Consider the following 24,645-nt stretch of genomic DNA (forward strand, 5'->3'; position numbering starts at 1 on the left):
TGTCTTTTCACAATAAAATGATACGATTACATTTCGACTTTTGAGACATATTAAATTTACCATTATCATTAGTCACAATACTGTGGCGGTAGATAGATCGTACACTGCTTTGGGGCAGCAAATACGGGAAGGAATGGAAGTAATTCAAATTTTTAAGAGTAGGTGTCAGTAGTGCTGACAAACTGTCCCTAATCTAAACGTCAGCAGATATATAATATGTAGATAGATTAAAGATTTTTATTGCATTTGTTCGTTTAAAATACCTGAGAACAATTTATAAAACATAGTAGGTATGAAGTCACATACAATTTGAGACTTAAATGTATGGGGACAGAATATTATTTTTGTTTAAAGCCGACACAAATTTGGGAAAATATTATTATTGACATTCGGAAAAAAACACTCACTAAATCATAAGATCCTGCGTTCTACTCCCAGCTGAGTCAAAATCTTACATAGGTACATAATATTTTTTTATTTGGAAAGATATCGCAATGAAAAGACTTTTCGCGAGTGGAGAACTACAAGGTGCTAAGTGTTTTTTCTTGGCGAAACAAAAGCTACAATGAGGACAGAATATTATTTTTGTTTAAAGCCGACACAAATTTGGGAAAATATTATTATTGACATTCGGAAAAAAACACTCACTAAATCATAAGATCCTACGTTCTACTCCCAGCTGAGTCAAAATCTTACATAGGTACATAATATTTTTTTATTTGGAAAGATATCGCAATGAAAAGACTTTTCGCGAGTGGAGAACTACAAGGTGCTAAGTGTTTTTTCTTGGCGAAACAAAAGCTACAATGAGGCAGCTTACAATACTACTTCATTGTTGGGTTTGTTTTCTCAAGGATGAAAACTTAGATCGTTGTAGTATTGGGGTAGTAATATAGCCATTCAAATGGCCAGAATGCATTCTAAAACCTTCCAATAAATCATTTTCCTGCTTTGCAAAATATTATTTTAGGAACCACCACAACGGTAACCCTCATTAATCGCAACCCCGACAAGTGCGAATTCATCATATTCCATACATATATATATGTTTTTGCACCCTTGCTTTGATATGTGTCACGTGCCAGGAATCGTCATAATGAGTGGGATGACCCATGTACGACCAGTAAGCAGGGTAAACTATGTAAATTTTTTGTGCAGCGCGGAACTAAATTAATGTTATTTTATTACATTTATTTTTTGTATGACGCTCATTTTGTTCAGTTTATTAAAAAAGCATTTTCACATTTAAAGTTGTATTGTATTTAAATTTGAAATTTTATTAATAATTACAGTGCATAATACGAATAGCAGTAACGCCATTTTCATTTATTTTGTTTATTGACTTCGAAATAATGTTTTTAAAATTGGAACTGCACAGCAGATCCGAATGCATTGAAGGCTTCACAATTTGGAAAATATAAATTTATTATGCAATGTAACATGTATGTAACAGTGGCAAGGGGTGGAGGTAGGCTGTTAAGATTCAATGTGAATTCTTCTTTCTTTTCTTTCGACCATGTCTGATCTTAATAGGATCATATGGGACTCCACAGAGTAGAGTTTTGTATTATCAGATTTTGTTTTTTACGAGAAATGGATGTCAGCCACTTGTTCAACCCATTAGGTCCATACCCTGACTCACACACAAATTGAAAAACAATACGTGTACTAGCTAGACCCAGGATTCGAACCTGGGACCCACGGCGTTATAGTCCAACGCTTAAGCCGCGCGGTCACCGTGGGTGTATAGTGCACACTAAACTTTGTCGGTGACACTTGGTTGTTTTCATTGAACTAAGCATACAATTTATGGATGACCCTGCCTAAAACAAACCATAATAGTTTAGTTATGCTGTGGACGATACGACAAAATAGTGCACACTTTTTCACTCATACTTCTTTGTATTCGTTGAATTAAGAATACATAATACTATAGATGGTGTTGGTTAGATTTTTAAAATTCATTAAATCCTGCCTAACCAAACCATAGTCGATAAAAAATATTCTCTACCTATAAAATAATTATCTACTATGACTTGGATTAGACTGGATTTAATTGAATTTTATAAACTAACAAACACTATCTATAGATTGTAGTCTTAGTTCAATGAAAACAAATACGTTTGACTAACAAAGTTTAGTATGCACTATTTATGTCGGATCTTAACAGCTTACCTTCACCCTTTGTCACTGGTATGCAATCAAACTAGAATTTTTGACGTAATTCGAATTATACTTTAATTCATAACTAGCACTTAATTAAAATAAAGTATTACTTACGAAGTTAAGTAGGGCCACAACCACCAATGTGAAAATAACAGTATTGTTCATGATTTGCGGTTAATGCTGGAGGACTTATAAAGTTATTCAAAGCTGCCAACAACTAGTTAGTAATATTTTTTATGGCGTAAAAGTTTCGTTTATATAGGTGACATAAAGTGAATTTATCACCGTAACAATAGCTTCAGATCTATCTACAAAACAGTATTACATTGTTCTATTTACATTTTCAATAATAAAAAAAATATTGTTTCTTTTGACGTTTTTCTAATGATGTAATACCTCAGAGTTCAGACGCATATTTGTTAGTAAATTAGCATGGTACAGATTGTTTAATTATTGGTAAGTATATAGACCAGAATCCGATGGATGCAGTTTTGAGTTCCGATCCAGAACCCATATTTTTTATTTTACAACGTTTTTCTTAGCTCGTATTCTTATTTGTCCGGTACAAATCTTGCAATCGATTTTTAACTAACTTTCCGACTAGCTAGACATTTGAAACTTTTAGAATATATCAGAACACGATGCCAATGCATTTTTTTAATACTTTTAGCCATCTTTAAGTAGAATTGAATTCATTTTCAGTTAATTCTGTTTTGTATGAAAAGTTATTTCGACACCATTATTGGTTGCTAGGGGTCTGGGGTCCTAGCAACTAAATTATTAATATATACGTGCGTTACTATGGAAATCAATATGACATGTCAAAATGACATTTCAGTATTATTTCTATCAAGTGTAAAATTTTTTGATCGTTTAAGCTAGTCAAGTCAAGTTTATATGATTCAACAGAAAATTTAAAAACGTTGTATATAAAAAGTTCTTTTTATCTTGTAATTATTTCAATAATATTCTTTCTAATAGGTATGTTTCTCTGAGTATTCCAAATTTTCCATGTTTAATAGAAATGTTCAGATTTAAATGTATACATAGTGTACCGAATTTCTATTCCCATTCGCAAGTGGCTAAGTTGAGAAATTAATAGGCTGCCCACCATCTCTGAATTGTAAACAATCTGCACAGTGGTCTGTTATCTCACAAATTTTGTCTGTTTTTAGCAGGCATTTATAACTCATTATTTTGATTTCGTCATTTAATGAAGCGTTTCCCAAACTTGACATGCGACTCAGCATATTTCTCTGAAGATTTTTTTGTATCGTCGATAGTCTTGTTTTTACAGTACCTACCTACATAATGTATTAATAATTTTACTTAACATGTTTGTGTATTACATAATATATTAAAATAAACAGTTTACTAAGAAAAAATGGAATGTATTCGATTGCACTTATCCTTAAGATTTTTTTTAATTGACTACCAATCGGCATCCAACAGATTTTTGTGTTTTTATGAGAAATTGATGTTGGCCACTTGCTCAACTTGTTAGGTTCATGATCAGAGGTCTAACATAAAATTTAAAAACATCATGTGATTTTCCACGACTCGGGTTTTGAACCTGAGACCCACGAACCAACATGTTACCGCTTGACCAATGCGAACGCTTAATAAATTGTTAATATAGTATAATAAGAGATATATCGTATGCTTCATATAATAAAATTGATGTAAATAATGACCATGACAAGCCTACTTCACTAGCTCAACTGCGTCCATATATTATTATACTGTACTGTGACGTCATAAGAATTATCAATTTGATTTTTATCTCATTTCATCATAATATTATGCATGGGTGTGTTAAGTTGTGATTTTATTAAGATGCACGACGCGTATTGTCACGCTGTCACGGTGACAAATTTAGTCTATGGTTTCGTCATTTTGCAGAATATTTTGAACGATCACCGTATCTGTAAATTCTATGATGGAGAGTGCCAACTCTAATGTATTAGTATTTTGAATTATTATTCATTATTTATCCTAATTTCAATTAATTTTAACAGTTTCTACCTGTGCATACGTTAAAATTACTTGTGATATTACATCCATAGATTATATTTTGAACAGAACCCAACCTGCAGACCATAGATAATAGACAACATTCTTATAGAAAATACATAGTAGTAGGCATTTAGAAACTGATAACAAACGTTCATTAAGTCATGCAGGTGTCGATACAGTGCGGTACGCGTGAGGTGATCTCATTGTTTTCCTGGTGATTTCGGCAGATTTTTCTAACTGACTATGTTAAAGGTTCAAAATATGCTACGGGATGCGAGCATCAGTCTGATAACATTTTAAACACCAAGACAAACGACACTACACACTTTTATCCCGTACCGGGAGCTTACTGTGATGTCACATGATAGTATGCGACGTGAAGCATAATATAATCACAACCTTATTGTCTCAATTTTCAGAAATATCCACTATAATCGAGTAATTCCATCATTGTATTCAGATCAAGCTGCAAAAATAACAAGTTTAATAAACATATTTTTTTTGGTTAATTCCGTGCTGTGGTCCGATGAATCCTCCTAATTATTTTTTTTTAATTTCTGCTTCTTTTTCTACTGCAACAGGCCATGAGACCAAATGACAACAGTGTAGTAATAGTTAGACAATCACAGAAACGCCCAAGCCTTTATTTAATCACATATAAGTATTATGACCTTTTAGGGAATTGAATCTACAAATCGAGAATCAGTTTCTTTACACATTGGACTATACCTTTGTTATTTTAAATATGGATATAGGGCAAACTTATTTTGAATCCTCACCCATAAACATGTGATATTATCACATAACTATGAAATCATTATTTATGAATGTAAATAATAATTTTTTACAGTGATTAATGATAAATGTCGACAGAATTATTTTCACATTAATACAATATAAGGATCTGATTTGAGGATGTACGGAATGTTAGAAATTAGCACTGCTGACTGATGTTTCAAATTGACGTTAATTATACAGTTTTGTGTTTGCACTTTGTGTGACCATAGCAAGATTGGTAGCGGGCAAAACCTCGTAAAGCCCATGTTCATCTTCTTCGATGGCGCTACAGCTCAAGTCAAGGCCTGGCCTCCTCCACCGCCGTCCTCCAGCCGGAACGGTCCTCCGCACGTCTTTTCCAGTTCCTGATTTTTAGCAGCTGGTTGGCATCTTTTATATTGTTATCATCCCATCGTGTGCGTGGCTTTCCCACTGGCCTTTTCCCCCCTGGGTTTCCTTTGAGGATCTTCTTCGGTATCCGTGACTCAGACATGCGCTGGACATGGCCTGCCCAGTTTAGCCTCTGGAGCTTTATGAAGGTGGAGAGTTTTGAATCTTGGTATAAGCGGCAGTGATGCCAACCGTACTATAATTATAGTACAATACTATAATTTTAATTCCGCGAAAAATGTAAAATACTATAGTTTTACGCCAAATATACCAAAATACTATAATTTTAAAGGATTCAAGACGAAAAATGTTCCTGTACTATATATTTTTCAGAAATACGAGGGTGGGTCAATAATTCCTTAGAAAAAAGCATTAAAACAGTTTTTATTTTTGTATTTTTTTTTTATTTCTCAACATAATCTCCTTGGAGCTCAATACACTTGGTTAGACGTTTCTCAATTTTTTTTAAACCGTCAGAAAAATAAGTTTTCGGAAGGTCCTCAAAATAAGCATTTGTCCGATCGATGACTTCTTCATTTGAAAAAAAACGTTGTCCACTTAGCCATTTTTTTAAGTTTGGGAAAAGGAAAAAGTCACTGGGGGCTAAATCTGGCGAATACGGTGGGTGGTCGACCAATTCGAACTTCAATTCTTCAATTTTAGCCATTGATCGTAAACATGTGTGAACACGGGCATTGTCCTGATGAAAGAGGATTTTTTTCCTGTTTAAATGAGGCCGTTTTTCTTCAATTTTGTTTTTTAGCTGGTCCAATAAAGATGCATAATAATCCCCTGTTATTGTTTTTCCTTTTTCCAAATAGTCAACGAAAATAATTCCACGTGCATCCCAAAATACAGTAGCCATAACCTTACCAGCTGATTTTACGGTTTTCGCCTTCTTTGGACATGGTTCGCCTTTCGCAATCCACTGCTTTGACTGTTCTTTCGTCTCGGGAGTATAGTGGTGTATCCATGTTTTATCTACAATCACAAAGCGACGAAAAAATTCATCCAGATTGCGTTGCATGAGCGACAACAGGGCTTTAGAGGCCACCACCCAATTGCGTTTATTGTCGACTGTGAGCAAACGCGGCACCCATCTTGCAGAAATTTTTTTCATGCCCAATTTGTCATGTAAAATAGAAATGACGCTACCTTTTGAGATCCCTGTAACCTCAATTATCTCACTCAACTTTAATCTTCGGTCACTTAACACCATATCGTGGATTTTATTGATCATTTCTGGTGTAGTCACCTCTACAGGACGTCCTGAGCGTGGTTCATCCTTTGTTGATGTACGACCACGTTTAAATTCATTTAACCAGTTATAAATAGTTGCAAGTGAAGGAGCAGATATGCCGTGAACTAAATCCAACTAATTTTTTATTTCCTTTGCTGTTAACCCTTTTATATTAAAATGTTTAATAACAGCTCTAAACTCAATTTTCTCCATTTTCCATTTTTCCATTTTTCACAAGCAAATTTTTTTTTTAAATGTACGAGAAACACACAACAACCCGACCAATCTGATTGAAACTTCGCAGCATACTGAATCGGTAGTGCCGCTGCATGAAAACAAACCGCTTACAGTACTAGTCGCGCCACCTGTCGGCTTTTCTAAGGACTTATTGACCCACCCTCGTACTATAATTTTTATGCTTTTGTACTATAATCAGCATAGAAAAAGATGGCACCACTGATAAGCGGTGTAGTTCCGTGTTGTACCTAATTTTCCACTCGTCACCATCATTCATGGGTCCGTATATCCGCCTCAGGATCTTTCTCTCAAAGCAGTCCACCATTTCAGCTGCTTTCATATTTAGCGTCCATGACTCGCACTCGTATGCAACGACTGTGCGTATGACGGTTTTATAGAGCTGGATCTTAGTTTTTCTGTGGACATTTCTGGATTTTGTTCATGCCCATGTTCATCTGTGCCTCAGAAACCTCAATATTTTTTTTAGCATGTCCGATCCTACGATCTTAATATGGGCCTACATCGGGTGGAGGTTGTATTAATAGATTTTTGGTGTTACTAGCTATGAATGTTAGCCACTTGCTCAACCTATTAGGTCTGTACTATGCTGCCCTGCAAAGTTAAAAGACAGTGTTTTCGGTTTTAGTAAAATGAAGTTTTATACTACATTTTCTGAGAAATGTATAGAAATATATCTGTCCTTTTACTTAGCAGGGCAGTATGGGTCACATTGAAAAACGACATGTGAATTTTTTTGCCAGATACGTTACCCGCTCGGGCATTGTGAGCATGAATATTAACTTAATGAAAAATTAACAGGCTTTAATACTGTCCATTTGTCATGAAATATAATCCATAATCTCCGTTGTTAAAGCGTGATGTTGCATCTACTAAATCCAAACTAGTATGTAGCCACAATGACATCAAAGTTAAATTTATGTCATGTTGTGAACGTCTTAAACTTATAATTTGTAATGTCCACAATATGTAAAAATAAATAAATTGAAATAAATTGAAATTGAAATTGAAATTGAAATCCAAACTAGTATGTAGCCACAATGACATCAAAGTTAAATTTGAGCTTCAAAATTTTATAAATTAGGTATTGTTCTCAAAATGCTCTATTAACATACTATACTATTCCAAGAAATAATATTAATATTTTTTCATGTGTCCTTATTAATGATTGTATCAGGCTAGAGATATTCAAATTATATACCTTGCTATGGAAATAATAACATTTCATACATCATGTTTATAGGATATAATCTAATTTTACCGATAAAATGCGTATCTATAACTTTTCATACAAAGCATTCACATCTTGTGAATCATTTTTCTTGTAAAAATAGGCATGTGGTGTTAGGAAAACTGTTTTTAACTAATTTCATAATTATATATCACTTACACTAGTTTAATCCTCAGCCGGAAATACACATAATTTGAATGTTTTGCATCTACTCTATAATATAAAAAGATACCTAATATCAGCAATATTTTTTTTACCATGTTTTTACGCTCAACTTTTCATATGACCAGAGACTTGAAATTTGGTTCATTGGACAATGCATTATATTAAAATTTTGGGACGGTCTCCATACAACGGTATTAAAAAATAAACTAACTTTTTTGTTAATTATTCCATCAATCTGAAATCTTCACTTATAGATTGTTTCCTCATGGAAAATTTTTAGATATTATTATAAAAAAAAACATTGGTGTTGTTGATCTACTTTTTGAGATAGTTGACCTTAAAACTGTATTGATGTCTTCCCATTTTTTTTCATACAAGGATTTGATATACGCAACTAATATAGTCATTGAAAATAATAATTATGTATTATTATGAAGCGTTTGTTATGACCGCTTGACTGTTTAAGATTTTATCATTCCCCCGACGTCATTATTGTCGTTCAAAGCGGAACCTTGCCGTGACAATAATCCAACAGCAATTATTACGAATTACTAAATAATGTGTTATAATTATTAAAGTTGCATTCAATAGACAATTTATGTCAATGGTAAATCTCTATGGTGTGGTGTTGTGATTGACAGATTCACATGCAATTCTATTTAAATTGTTGTAAATCTATTTATTATTTTGCAATAAATTTCCATTGATTCAATGGAGTTAATCAAAATGAAAATAACCGACGGTTCGAGGATGTAATGAACTTCGATATTGTATCAGATTTCGCTTTTGAAATGCGGAATGCATATTATTTGGCCTATACGGCCCATCATATATCTATTTAATTTTCAATTTAATTTTAATTTATTTTACATATTGTGGACATTACAAATTATAAGTTTAAGACGTTCACAACATGACATTTAGAAACAAAGAAATATTATTAAAACAGTATTATGTAATACTGTAATTATGCAATATTAAGTTATTCTACAATATAAATGTGTAAATACAAAAAATATGAAGTATATAGGTACAAGGAAGTACACCGGATGAGTTAAGCAGACCCTATTTTAAGAATTTGTAAAATAAATCTATATACCTATAGGACCATTCTAAGAAAATGCTCGATGAAAGAGTCTGCATACTCCTTCCACATCTCTGCATCTGTAGCTTCTAGCTTCTACGATCCACTATCCAGGGATTGCAATGCATACCAGGATTTCAAAACCAGTATCCCATGTTTTTGAATACCAAAGTACCGCTATTAAAAATCAGACAATACCGATATATTCGGTATTGAAAGTTGAAACTAAATGTATTTGTTTACATAATAGGATTAATAGGACAGTAATTTTTTTTCGGCTTACGCGATGTCTAGCTTACTTCCGTTTCCCGTCGATGCTCTTAGTGAACAGCAGTGAGTTACTTCCTTAACTTTAAATTTATCATAATGTTTCGCCAGTCGCTCGCTGGTTTTAGAAGTTGACAAGTGTATTTTGAGACGTTGGTATCTGAAATCGTAGTAAAATTCTATTTGTTTGTATAATCATTAGTAAGCTCAGCCTTAGTGGCATGTGATATCTGTGCCTAATTTTTCTATGGTTATCTTCTAAAAAGTGGTAGGATATACAATAATGGAGAAATATAATTTGGTTGAACAAGAAAGTGAGCAACATTATGTTTGGTTTTACCTCTTACAGTATAAAAGTAAAGATATTGCTAAGTGTAAAAAGTGCAAAAAACTAATATGAATACGTGTATTAATTAAGGCGCTAAGTACCAAAAAAATAAAAACTGACAATAACTTCAACTATGGTCTGAGTGCCTCAAGCAAGTCAAAAAAATACAGCAAAATATTTAAACCTGTCGACGTTGTAAGTCCGTTGGCGTGTTTTATTTATAATGGTGTAAGTAGCACTGCAGTGGTCAACAGCATTTAATATAAAATGGCTGACGATGGTGTGTTGACACTTGCGAGTTCTTAATACCTAAAATTGTAGAAGCTGCCGTAATTGCTTCACACTGTAAAATCACATTTTTCAAAAGGTCTGATTCATGAAATTTTACTGCAATGACTCTGTATTTTGCAACTACAGGCAATACTACTTTTTGGTACTTAGAGCCTTAATTAATACACGTATTCATATAACAGCTGAAATTGCCAGTGGGTCACATACATAATTATCGAAGAACACTTCATAATAGAAATTGAAAGATCATTCGAAGAAGAAAGGGCCTGATAGGACTCTGGAGTGGCTTGGGAAGTGACAAAATAAGTGAGATAATCACGAATTTGCTTTAATAGTACAAAAAAGGCGCTATTATACTTCATGATCATTGAAATTTTAAATTATATGATTGTGCGTTGCAATTTTTGATTATTGTGTCGATCTTCGACAAAATAATGATTAAAGTGGTAGATGTATTAAAAATATAGAAAATCGCTAATAATACACTGAATAGGTACCCTTAATTTGACCTGAAACACAATTTGAAACACGTTAATGTAGTGCGTCACACACTGCTTTTAACCTTAGAGATAGGTAGGGGGCCCGTTAAAGATCCTAGCCTGAGGGCCGCTTCATGATGTGGTGTCATGATCGTGTAGGTGATTGTCATCTGTTTCTCTGGGCGAGATATAAAATGCTGATTGGAGATAACCATGTTGACTCCTGACCACTATACCAGTCAATTTTTGACAGGCCATGGTGGGTTCACTGCCAAGCTCTTTGAGCTTGGACTTAAAGGTACCCGACTGACATGTCCATGCGACGGAGAAAAACAGGATGTGCCCCGAGAGGGAAGAGATGCTCAAGTTGGTCCAACCAGCTGTTGGGCCCATCGGGCCATCCGATCTGGTCGCCACAAAGGCCAATTATCTTGCTTTTAGAAAATTTGCGATGTCTTACTGCGGGAGTGAAGGTCCCTTCACATAATTTTTGCTGCCCGTATGATTAGCTTCGTTTTTTTGTTATATATATTTTTAATTCATTTTCTTTTTGTTGATTCTCTGTGCCTTTTCTCTCCCCGGCACTTTGCATTAGAGTAAAATCAGTCTCAGTCAAAGCTCACTTGAGAGCATGGCGACCTCAGTCTTGGGTATCTGCTTCTGAGCCATTACCAGGCGTACTGTACAGATGCTTAACATCAGACGTAGTGCCTCGTGATACGCTCGATTAAGACTGAGTGTGGTACGGTGCGGGTTTGGTTTGGGGGGCGTGTTTGTGTTTCTCTGGGCTCAAGATGCCGGAAAAGTGGGGCAATACACACTCATGCACCTAATCTAAATACACATTGACAGTGAATGACTCAATCGATTCGTCAGATGATTTGGAAGGGGGCCTTGAAACAGTTTAAACCAGTCACAGTGTTATTAAATTATACCAAAATTTAAAAAAAACATACGTATTTCTCACAAATTAGGCATACAATATTACCCAAAACAATAAAATCCATGCAACTGACATCGAAAGGGCCCATAACATAACCTCCCAAACAGATACGGACTTGAACACAACAGGATTATGCGTCATCATTGTCATCTTCAATAATAACTATTTTTAGTTACAGGATGTGATTGTAGGAAAGAGATGCATTTATATCTTTACTAAGTACCTACGTTGATAGTTGGAATTTATATTTTTTATTTAATTTTTTTTTATCGAGGACGGCCCCAAAATCATTCATTGGGCCTCCAAGCCCCTAAACCCGCCACTGAATTTTGATTGGAAACTGGCATGTAAATGTGCATGTTGATAAGACCACAAAAGAAACCAATTTGTAAGGAATCTCCAAACTTCTTAGTCGTATACTTTGGTGAAACTAACAAAAATCACACTGTGTGCGTTGTGCTGACAATTTCACAGAAAGAAATTTCAAAGATCCTGATAGAATCACTATCCGACAGGCTGCCAGATAGTGATACATAAATACAGTATTTGGGGAGTCCCCATAATAAGTATTACATTTCTTTTATTCTGTCAATTCATGGTGGAACTGCATTGTATTGTTGTTTAATTTAATAAAACGCATTTTTTTTTGTAGTACTTATTCCACTTTTAATTAATAAATTAGGACCGGTTTCGTCCGCCTCAGGGGGACATTTTCAACTGAAAAAAAAGAACTGAAATTGAAAATGTCCCTCTGAGGCGGATGAAACCGGTCCTAATTTATTGATTAAAAGTGGAATAAGTACTACAAAAAAAATTGCGTTTTATTAAATTAAACAACAAGTATTACATTACATCATCATGGGATTGAATCCCATCCCCAATCCCCAATCCCCAATCCCCAATCCAATCCCACTCTGGGTCCAAACACACATTGCAAAACAGCATGTGGATTCAATCCCAGAACCGATGATATTATAAGCCATCACGTTACTGCTTGGTCATTGTAGGCGTTTAATTGTAAATACCGACAAGCTGTCACTTTCGATGTACATTAGCTCAAAATGTTTTTTCGTACATTTATAATATAGCGTGAAAATATTATTATTGCTGAAAATGTTTTGCAACCTATTCAATTTTGGGTCGCGACCCATAACTTAAGAACCCCTGACATAACATGAACATTAAAAAACTGTTTTTGTTTAAATAGTGGTATTTTTTATATAATTTATGTAGTTTCACTCAAACTGTAATTCTTTGTTTCCCGCAGGCATTCCAGCATCAGAAAAATTCAGCTTCTGCCTCAACACGCTGCTGTCGGACATAGCGACGCGCCATGCAGACCTCCGCGAAGAAATAATCTCCGCGCAAGTCGACCTCATGAACAACCTCGCGTCGCACATTACGGAATGCCACGAGAGCAAAGAAAACGCACTATCAAAGCTACAACTCTGCAAATGTACAATACCAGTGCTTATCGGGTTGGCTAGATCTATGGGACGGTTCTGCACCAACAGTCCTGCATTGTTATCTCGCATATTTCCCGAACCCGACCCCCTGATTGCAAACAAATCGGCTGAAAATGGGAATCATAACAATTCTAGTCACTTTAACGCTAATAAAAAACGTAGTTTTAATCACTTCCGTTCGATTATACCACGGTCTCTATCAGGTAACCTAACCCCCACGGGTATTGACGGGTTAAATACAAGTGATACTACTGATGGGTTTAGCAGCACTAATTCTTTGAAAAAAGGCGCGGCGCCAAGTCATAACTCTGTCCCGTACGATCCGACAGTATATTTCTTTACGAAGTACGGGTCTAGTTTTAATCAGTTCCCAAATATGAGGTTCGCTATGGAATCACCTGAGAAGAGAGCCGTTCTTCAGTTTCCCCTCATCCACCTGCAGACAGTGCTGTCCATCGCGAAGAAACTCCTCGTCAAGGATTTGCTCAATTATTTAAATGAAGAAGCCGAGGATATATTCGCGTCCGGGCAAATACAGGTAATGTTGGAATTTAGTGATTAATTTATACAGCAAAATGTAATGAAGAAAAAATGTTTGCTAGAAGATAGCTTATATTATAATTATATGACAGTGAAGCTGAAATAAGATTTAATATGATTAGTAATGAAACTAGCTGCAAGACATTTCACATTAAATCGGTACTGTTCGGTTATCAGGAATACAGCGGAAAACACATTTTGAAAATAGCCGATAAACTGGATTGTTTGTTAGGTTAACCTAACCAAACCTAACCTAACCCAACCTAACCTAAACAAACCCAAACTATAGATCTACCATCATAAATTGGCATTTCAGCGAGGGCGCTAGTATGACATTGAGAATATTACCATAACTAACAAAAAAATGGTAATTTATAATTTTTTATTGGTAGTAGATTTCTGTACAAATATTATGCAATCCATAATTCAAGAAACATGTTTATAAAATTAAATGGCATTTGTAACAAATTTATCCTCGATAGACAATTTTAGTTTCAAATTCGACCGGCTGCCAACTTACGATGGTAGATCTTTAACAAATAATCCAGTATATCGGGTATTTTCAAAATGTGTTTTCCGCTATATTCCTGATAACCGAACAGTACCCCAAATTTTATTTGTAGCAAACTACGGCAAGCGATTCAACACAATTTTAGTTTCACTCAACCAGTTAATTCCATCAATTATTAAAATTTGCAGATATTGCCAAGATAAACCCTGTTTAACCCTGTTAATTAATTACTACAGAATCGCCCATGATGGCCGTGAGGCTTATTAAGCATCGGCCTCTATAATGTCGTGGGTCCCAGGTTCGAATCCTGAGTCTGGCAAGTACACATATCTATTGTTTTTAAATTTTTCTGGTTTGAAGTCTGTTTTGTTTCGTATCCTACTCACATATTTCTCAGTGTTTTATGTCAGTATTCATATTTTAAAACAATGGCCATTGTATTGCTTTTGGCTGCCCACATAAAATTGACAAAGAAGTGTTTTTCCACAAGTATTTATAGTTAAATTTATATTCAAATGTCTGCTTTGATAGCGTAATAATTTGTGAAATGTGCTACTGAGAACATGCACATAAAGCATAAAGAAATTAGCATTATTGACAAGATTTCGAGACTTTCCAACTTTTGGCAGCAACTCCACAAATATCATTCTGGTCCTTAACCCTCGGTCTTGCAGCAGTCATGATTATCAACCAAAACATACAATCTTTTTGTGAGCTAAAAATGCGAAATCGATGATTGATTTTCAATAAATTTTTTGTCATTCCAGATATTCCCGTACAGGTCATTCTCTGAGACTTTAAACTTGGTGATGGTGACGCTGATGCGAGAACTGCTACAAAGCCAGAAAGATCTTCCCATTCCTTTCACCAGAGACGTCCAGGTACGAATTACTTAGTCATCTTGAGCCCCTTGGTGTCTTAATTAATTCTAATCGATTTAAATTTTCTGCTACAATTCTATTTCAGTAATTTTCCAACTGCACATCTGACACAGAATAACAGTTAATTACAGTTTATGTACTAAATTAACAAATTAAAATATCATGAGAATATTATTACTGAGTAACGAATTACAATTGTTGGCATATTTGAAGTCTGGAAATATCGTTCATTGACATCATCTTCATCATCAGCCGGGGTCGATCCACTGCTGGATGACAGTCTTCCCTAGCTCCCTCCACTCTTCTCAGTCGAAAGGGCGTTTGCAGGACTTGGAACACAGTTATTGTTTTCGGTAACTTCATAACATTGCCTATATTTTTAGGAGTTCATAAAATGCCTGTTCCTGAGCGGGCAGACGGAGCTTCAGAGTCGCCACCATGATGCATCGGAAAAGGAAGACAAGGAGAACAACTTTGCCACCGTCAACAAGTTCAAAGTTAATGTTATGGCGAATGCGGCATGCGTCGATCTGCTTGTATGGGCCATCGGCGATGAGACTGGTTTGTTTAACGCATTGCATACTTTTTTACGTAGCATAATAACAGTATTTTATGTTGGTGACTTGTCGAAGTCGTAGATATGTCGAGATCGTATTAGTTACTTCCTGAGTATATATTTGAATTATAAACATGATTCTTTTTAAGTAGGTATAGATATGAAACATATCAACTGTGAAAAGTAAATTAATCCGTAAATTAAGCCGTAATCCATACAAATCAAATTTTACAGGAGACATAAAAACATTTTTCTTATGGTTTTCGGTCAAAATTAAAATACAAAATAGACATAACCTTGAAGTGTATGATAATTAATAATTGGTTTTTATATACCTAATCTGATATTAATTATTGAGTTAATTTGGAACAAACGTGATGGTTAAGTAATTTTTTCCAAGTCACCTCCTTCTTTTTTTTTTTTTTTTAAATTGCTGCCTAAATTTAGATAATAAATCGGCATTTGCAGCTTACATCCTTTGGACACAATGTGTATTTAGTCGTGTGCAACGTTATTATCCAATAAAACCTATTTTGAAAAAAAGGGTTACGCCCTTTTCCTTTTTACAGCCGATATGTATATATGTGGACAGCTACTCTCCAACAAGAAGATTTAGGCAAAAGCCGGAAGGCGCTGTTGTCGACTAAATGGGAGGAGCTTGTTAGTTTATAATGGAATTGCGGTTAAAAATGGGAGGAGCGTATTAGTTCACAGTTTTAACACATAGCCAAGAAGATGTTGTTTGAGTATAGATTGACTAATACAGTGATTTAGAATCCACGGCCCATGGGCTGCATGCAGTCCTAAATGTCAAGTACTTAATCAAAAGTGTTTCATTGAATATAAAATGAAATCTATGATTGATATGTGAACTAATTATGCAGTAGCAAAGGAATGAAATATAAATCGTCACAGACAGAATTTTTTTTTTATTTAATAAGATTATTTTTTACACGTAATGCAGATGGTAATTATTAAAATTGAAATAATAAGATGTATGTCTAGTCTAATATGATATATCATTATGTTTCAACACCTTTACACACCGCGGCCAACAATTAGAAAATGGATAAATTGGCCCATCTGTCAAATAAGTTGTGCACCACTAGTCTAATGCATCAATGGTACAGTAATGGCAGTTTGTCTACATAATTTAATCGACATTATTATAGTGAAATATTTATGATAAAAAATTATATTGATAATCTCTGTGATCCCAAATTTGACAAGAATTAGGCATTTTATTATTCAAAAAATGGGCAAGATTAACACATTTGAAGATAATTCTAAAGATTCTTATTATAAGCTATGTCTTTGACCATTCAAGTGTGATAAACATCCTACGAATAATAATTGCTTTATAATAATTATTGACCTAAGAATAAGGTAGTGTTTTTTTGAAATACGCCATTTCTTTTGGCATTCCCCAGTGGTTAAGCTACAACATACGGCCATAGCCATAAATTGACAAACTATAATTGAAGTAGGGAGTAAAATGATGTTAACGCGCGTGTTTGAACATGTACCTAACCGAATTTTTTTTTTTTTTTAAACGGTTAAATTAGTTACTCCCTACTTCAATTATAGTTTGTCAATTTATGGCTACGGCCGTATGTTGTAGCTTAACCACTGGGGAATGCCAAAAGAAATGGCGTATTTCAAAAAAACACTACCTTATTCTTAGGTCAATAATTATTATAAAGCTATCATTATTCGTAGGATGTTTATCACGCTTGAATGGTCAAAGACATAGCTTATAATTAGTATCTTTAGAATTATCTTCAAATGTGTTAATCTACCACATTTTTTGAATCATAAAATTCCCAATTCTTGTCAAATTTGGGATCACAGAGATTATCAATATAATTTTTTATCGTAAATATTTCACTATAATAATGTCGATATAAATTGTACTGATGGTTTTATGAATGCGTTTAAAAATTAATAAATGTAAAAAATCTTAACACCACTGCACATTTATGTATTGAAATATGACTATATTCCAAAACATTAGAGCGAGAGGTTTAAAAAACTATTGTTTTATGTAATAAAAATACTTTATGCAGTCATCAAATGTTTAAAATAAATATAACGGATAATAAGGCTTCAAAATTATATAAATAGATTATCTACAACGTTTAAGGTATGTCCAGGATCATGCTTTGAGAACAGAAAAAAAGCTCCATTTGACCCACGCTGAGCACGTCCGCCCTTAAAGACATGTCTGCAATAGCCAAGAGTGAACTTACAATGTTTTGTCATAACGAGATTGTATAAATTTTTTGTGGTTCTGTTGTTTTTTGTTTTGTTTATTGTCTTTTTTAATGTGTCAGCAAATAAAACATTATCAGTTCAAAAGAAAAGGTGAAAGAACACGTGACACAGTACGATCTATACCAATTTGAATGATTTTTTAATAAATTATATATATGTACGTTATCCCTTTATTTACGTGTTTCGTCAGTCACTTCATAAACGTGAAATCGGGGTTTTAGCTATATGTGCTAAAGGTAGATAATCGATACTAAAAAATACGTAAAATTTGCAACTGCTATATTTCATTGATTTATGTTTAAATACATAATTAGGCTGCTATCACTCATGTTTCAATTTTGCTGCCAGGAGAGCATTTGTCATTATGTATTATTTATTATTTATCCAAAAATCGGTTAGCACACGTTTTATTGTTATAAGTATTGCAATGCATTAGGTCCTAAATACATAAATTGTATACCTATCCCGAAATAACCAACATAGCACTTATTATAATCTTAGAATTTCACCGAAAACCACAGAATTATTATAATATATATTATGTTTATTTATGGTTTTATATTGTATTGTCCTATATCCTCCGCAGTTAATGTTGAATCATGCATGCTTTAGTAGGATACCATTTATATATATTTTTAGGCTAATTTTTTATTTGCAGTGGTCGTTGATTATGATGTCATGGATTTGGTTCAAGTGCTCATGTCACATTTAGGTGAAATCTTTTCATGTTAAATTTCGTGTGCCACATCCGCCCCTCATTATACCCATCATGAAATGCGATAAACACGGCTATGCAATTCCTCGTCTTTAATATTTGATACAAAATTCGCTTGAACGAAGACATTGCTTTGTAGTGGACCTATGTGCTATGCTTGGTCAATGATAATAGAATTTTATGCAAATTGGTCCTATTTGCCGGTTGAATGAATTAATATCGGAATAAAAATACCTATGTGGCATTTTTTATAATGCACCAAAAAGCTAGTGCTTGAAAGGATTTATGTCCCATGTGAATGAATTTTTATTATCATCAGCTGGGGCAATCCACTATTGGATGAAGGTCTCCTAATAGCTAATTCCACTCCTCGGTCCTATCATATAACAAAATTGTATAACAATATTCGACCATAATGAAGATTTGGCTTATTTTTACCCCTTTTCTATTGCCTTGCTGTGTTTAATATACTTGATGCTTGTTTTGGGATCTTGAACAAGTATTCTGCAAAATTGGTTTATAAATTGTTTGAGAGATTTTTGAACAGATGCTGCTTTTAGTATAGGCTTTTAATATTTTAATGGACAAATGCAAATAGGACCCAACTAGCAATTTTATTTTTTCTACCCTGTTTTTCCGTGTGCTTTGGACCAGTGTATCCATAGTTACTAAAAACGACTCTTAAATCGGCTGTGTTATTCATTTATAGATCAAATGTGGATTTCGCTTAACTAAGATTATTGATTTTTTTCCAAATAATCATGCAATTGGTGCAATGGCATTTTGCTCAAAACATTTGGAAGGACATAGATCTTTCTATTAATAATGCTTAACGTTTTACTCGTAGATTATTCATAATGCATTGTTTCATATATTGGCTAGGTCTATAAATGCATAGTGCAGTTAAATTTTTCATAAATTCAGGCAGATTATCTTATCAAATGAAAATGCAGTTGTGTTTTATCTCATGATTTAATTCTTCACTATGCATAGAATATAAGTTGTAGATAGGCCCTTTTGCGTAAGTCAACCGAATCAAAATCATTTTAAAACACCAAAACAAAATATTTTTGTCATTATTCAGTGTGTGTTTTGAAGTATAAAATTTATCATTGTAAATACAGGCTTATAATAAATAATATGTAGGTACAATTATTTTTTCTTTATAATATTAACACTCGAGGGTATACTGACAGAACGCATTAACTCAGTTTTTGCTGTTTTTCTGTTTTAAATGCCAAAATGTGTACAATTTTACGTTCTACGTCCTGGTAAAACGCACAAGCTCATAGGATATAATGGTGAGAAAATAGAAACATTATTAAATCATATTGTTATTTTTTTATTCTGATAGAAAGCATGATATTGGCCTAATGCGTTCTGTGTATACAAAATACAGGACTTGTAACATGTCGTATATTGTATTTGCCATAAAGGTTAGTCTTTATAATGTAGAAAAAATGTTTTTAAATCATAAAAAAATCTATGTGGGAGAACGCTTTGAAAAAAAAATTAAAGTCCTTTTTGCGATTACCTCAGAACTTGTTTTAATGACTTAATGCTTTCTGTCAGTATACCCTCGACATGTGGGTGAGACAGAAATTAATATCAAACATTTTCACGCACTATTTTAATAAATAGCGATTGTCAATTTAAATATGTTATCGAACCTAATTTATATTTTATATTTGTCACACAGGAGCGGATTCCTTATGCGGACGTTTGAACGAAAAAATTACAACTACCCTAAATCACAAATTACTTTTGGCACATATGCCATTATTGATGGTTTGCTTAGAGGTACGTACACATTAGTGGATTGTACATATTGAGGGTGATGTTATGGTGAAAATGAGCTATTTATGAGTTTGGATTTTAGAATATAACAGTGTTATTCCATGACGAATTTACAACAATTTTTCTGGCAGGGTGTTTTAAAAAGGGCACCCACGATGGCCGAGCGGCTTAAGCGTCGACCTATAACGTCGTGGGTCCCAGGTTCGAAGCCTGGTTCTGGCAAATACTCATTGTTTTGTGGCTAAGTGGCTAACATCCATTTCTCGTAAAAACAAATCTGTTAACACAAACCTCCACTTCGTGGAAGCCCATATGTTCTTATTATGATCGGACATGGTCATTTTAAGATATGTGACATCAATATAATTCTTTTTTTGAATTATTCTAATTTAATGTTGCAGATGGTCCTTATTACTTGATTTATTAGAGCGTTATGCATAGTCATACATAGGCGTGTAAGTTTAATCAACTTGTAATTAAATTAAAAATAAGGCCTAACTTACGCCGCCGTGAATCGGCGACTTAGTGGGTGACAGAAGAACTGGTGATGTGTTTATTACTCTTATTAAAGCGATTCACTTGTATATTCTGTTTTCAGGGTCTGGGCAAGTTGACAGTAAAGTTTCCAAACATATCAAACACATCAATCAACTGCTTGAGAGACTTTCTGGTGAAACCGTCACCCATTTTGGTGAAATTGCATAAGCAGGCGTTGGAGAAAGGGAATAAGGAAAAGTTCAAAGTCACGTGTAAGTATTATTAAATGTCTCGAGGATACTGATCACAACGTTACTTTGACATCTGAAGTGAAACGGAACATTTGACTCATGTTCACCATTTTAATAACTCAATTAACGACAAAATAAAAAAGGGAAATAAACAATTCAAATATATAGCTTATCCAAAGACATCCACTAGACTAGCGGTTTTTTTTTTTTCGACCATGTCCGATCCTGATAGGATCATATGGGCCTCCACAGGGTGGAGGTTTGTATTGACAGATTTTATTTTTTACGAGAAATGGATGTCAGCCACTTGCTCAACCTATTAGGTCCATACCCTGACACACACAAATTGAAAAACAATATGTGTACTTGCCAGACCCAGGATTCGAACCTGGGACCCACGGCTTTATAGTCCAACGCTTATGCCGCGCGGCCACCGTGGTAGCGAGTATTATTATAAATTCATAGAAATTTATACTTTTTTAGCTAAATTAAACCTTCCGATAAATTGATCCTGAAAATTAAATTCTTTCTTTATATAAGTACAGCGTATATGAAATCACTTAAATGATAGATACATACTGATGAAAACCCAATTAAATGCGATGTTTGTTTATACACAAGCATCTAATTCAAATGCTGGTTTATAATAAAATGATGACTGGTCTTTTTGAAAAAATAAACTTATTTTTGATTGTTTCAGTGCAAGACAGTGACAATTTAAACTTTGATGACGCGTCAAACCGCTGTTCGCCGTTTGAAAAACTCCGCGACGCTGCCATAGAGAATTTATGCATCGCTCTAGAGGCCGTATTATTCACCGATCCGTTGTCCGTGAAAGAATTAGTGTCATCTGTCAGCAGTCGATTGTTCACGGCAGAAACTAGCGATAGGTAAATTAATTAACATATCGCAAAGTACAGTGCGACTTTTATATCAAGTATTCTACGTCACGATAGTTGTTTCTTGAACTAAAACCCACCCCCCCGCATTTACTTTCCTCGCACCCATAATTCAGTGTGTGTTCGATATCACATGAAACCTTTGTGGAAGCAGATGATTATTTTGAATATGAAGTATTATGAGGTGGAGAAACAGAAAAGAAAGGTTTTCATTCCACTCAATAGTACCAGCAGCAGCGAAGGATGGAGGTAGGTTGTGGAGATTCGACATAAATAGAGCACACTACAAAATGTCAGTAATATTTATTTGTTTTTATTGAACTAAGAATACAAATTGCAGATGGAATTGGTTAGTTTCTAAAATTTAATTAAAAACCCTGCCTAGAACAAACCATAGTAGTAGTGGTAGGCTGTGCAGATTCAACATAAATAATCCACACTTTGTCAGTCACACTTATTTGTTTTCATTGAACTAAGAATGCAAATTGCAGATTGTTTTTAAAATTCAATAAACCCTGCCTAAAGCAAACCATAATAGTTATTAGATCAGAAATATTCTTCTATCGATAATATATCTAAAGTTATGTATGATTTAATGGCATGATTTTAGTTATTTTATAGATAGAAGAATATTTTTTTATCTAATAACTAATATGATTTGATTTAGGCAGTGTTTAATTGGATTTAAAAAAACATCTGCAATTGGTTTTCTAACCTTTTCTAGTATGACTAACGAAGTTTAGTGTGCGCTATTTATGTTGGATCTATATAGCATACCGTCCACCCTTCGCCATTCAGTGCCTGAGACAGAGTATCTGCTATGACAAGTCAACACGCAATGTGACATAAATGCAATTTATATTTCATGATAAATGTAAAAAAAAAGAAGCTATATTATGGTTTATTAAATTTATTATGTCGATTTTTTTTCAGTGCATCCACGATAATCAGCACGAACATTGTGATAATGTTGGGACACGTGGCTGTGGCTCTCAAAGACAATCCTACAGCTGCCGATTCTCTATTGCAGTTTTTCCAACAGAAGTATGTTGTCTAATCAATTGATTTGTTTATAGACCAGTTACTTTTTAGTTATATTAGACTCGGATAATATGTTCGTTGATATGCTGAATTCGTAAACTTTCGGGGCATGACGTTGGATATGGGCTAACTCGGAGAGCGGGGAAATGACGAATTCGACCGCCCGTGCACGCACACTGCCTGTAAAATATCTTATTGAAAAAGTTTTGGTAAAACGTTATTGATTTGTGGATTATTTTATTGTGTTAAAATCAAACCAGACAACCAGTGATCATCACCATGCAATGAACTTTGTAAATTATTGTTATAAAAGTGGCTCACAGAAAAACGTATTCTAAATTTACTATTCTCACCACAATGTGGATTGAATCCTTTTACCATATCATTATCATGTAAAAGTGATATGCTCAATTGTCTACAAACTCAAAACATTCCATTTACAAGTGATATGCAGAAATCCGAATTATAATTTGATTTAATGAAGAAATGTAACGGAAACTATAAAATATTCATAGGACAGCAATGGTTACAGCTGAAGAGTGGTCAAAAGTATGTAGTCATGCAAATACGTATGAAAATGATTATTTGGACACCGAGAAAGTCATAGGCAATCTGTAGGAGGTGATGAATTTTATGATTAATTTGAATAACGCGTTATGTATTCACTCCAGTGTTTCTCAACTGGTGGTCTACAGAATTTTTCTGGTGGCACACGAATTTTTGGCATCCACATACCTAAGCTAAAAATTCCAATAAAATCTTCAAAACCCGTGCACCTGCAAGTGTTTGTTCATAAAATAGATTAATGGTTTTACGTGACGACACCAACCGCAATCAGACATTTCACTTGCACTTGAGTTGTATAAAAGCAAAAATGCCACTGTCCTTGTCATTTAAGGCCATGCATTAGTTGAGGCACGGTCTAAAAAGATCGTTGCTAGGCGATGCGCGGACTGCGGGTCGCGGGTGCAAATGACACCTGTCAAACGAAATATTATTTTTCATATAAATCCAACATACGTTCATTTTATGTTCTGTTTATTGTTCTATTAGTAACAATAATAATATATTCATTGACATGTTTTCTTTTTAAAGTAAATGGGTAACGTTTTTAGTCATCTTTACACGATTTTAGAATTAATTGACCCGTCGCCATCACGCAGCAAAGTGACGTGCTTCTGGCTCGAGATTGTCTCAGTGAATGGCAGCGAGTCCAAAATTTCGTCGCGCCTACAGTTGGAAATTATTTGGCGTTTCACTGATGCGTCACCTTAATGGAAAATCAAATTTGCATGACATTACGTAATTATTATGGACAGTGGTGACTTTGCTTGTAAACCCAATTTTTAAATTCATTTTTGACTGTTTTCTGGGGATTTTGCATTTAATCTGTTGGGTTGTACATGTAGACATGAATATACGATTACATTGTACATGTATGTCATCTTCGTATTTTTATGGACAGTGGCATTTTTGCTTTTAAGCAACTCACTTATTGTTTTGCAATATAGTCGTGTCATACCGCTGAGTTGAAAATATATTTTATTTCTGCATTAGCGGTCCGCAAAACGTTTCTTCTATTTTGAATGGTCCGCAGGTGTAAAA

The 24,645-nt window shown here is 34.2% G+C and overlaps 1 protein-coding gene across 1 annotated transcript in view; it reads left to right on the forward strand.

Moving 5' to 3' along the window:
• The window catches only part of Pi4KIIIalpha (phosphatidylinositol 4-kinase III alpha), a 70,943-nt gene that overhangs the window by 10,028 nt on the left and 36,270 nt on the right, over window positions 1-24,645 (forward strand). Inside the window, exons 3-10 of the mRNA XM_085950379.1 lie at window positions 12,900-13,636; window positions 14,917-15,030; window positions 15,414-15,591; window positions 18,519-18,572; window positions 20,275-20,375; window positions 20,971-21,121; window positions 21,801-21,990; window positions 22,933-23,043. Of these exons, the coding sequence (XP_085806505.1) occupies window positions 12,900-13,636; window positions 14,917-15,030; window positions 15,414-15,591; window positions 18,519-18,572; window positions 20,275-20,375; window positions 20,971-21,121; window positions 21,801-21,990; window positions 22,933-23,043 (1,636 nt within the window). The remainder of the gene's footprint in view (window positions 1-12,899; window positions 13,637-14,916; window positions 15,031-15,413; window positions 15,592-18,518; window positions 18,573-20,274; window positions 20,376-20,970; window positions 21,122-21,800; window positions 21,991-22,932; window positions 23,044-24,645) is intronic.

The sequence above is a fragment of the Rhyacophila brunnea genome, unplaced genomic scaffold (genome assembly GCF_057557595.1).
Source record: "Rhyacophila brunnea isolate RB1 unplaced genomic scaffold, BYU_Rbru_1.0 scaffold_23, whole genome shotgun sequence".
Lineage (NCBI taxonomy): Eukaryota > Metazoa > Arthropoda > Insecta > Trichoptera > Rhyacophilidae > Rhyacophila > Rhyacophila brunnea.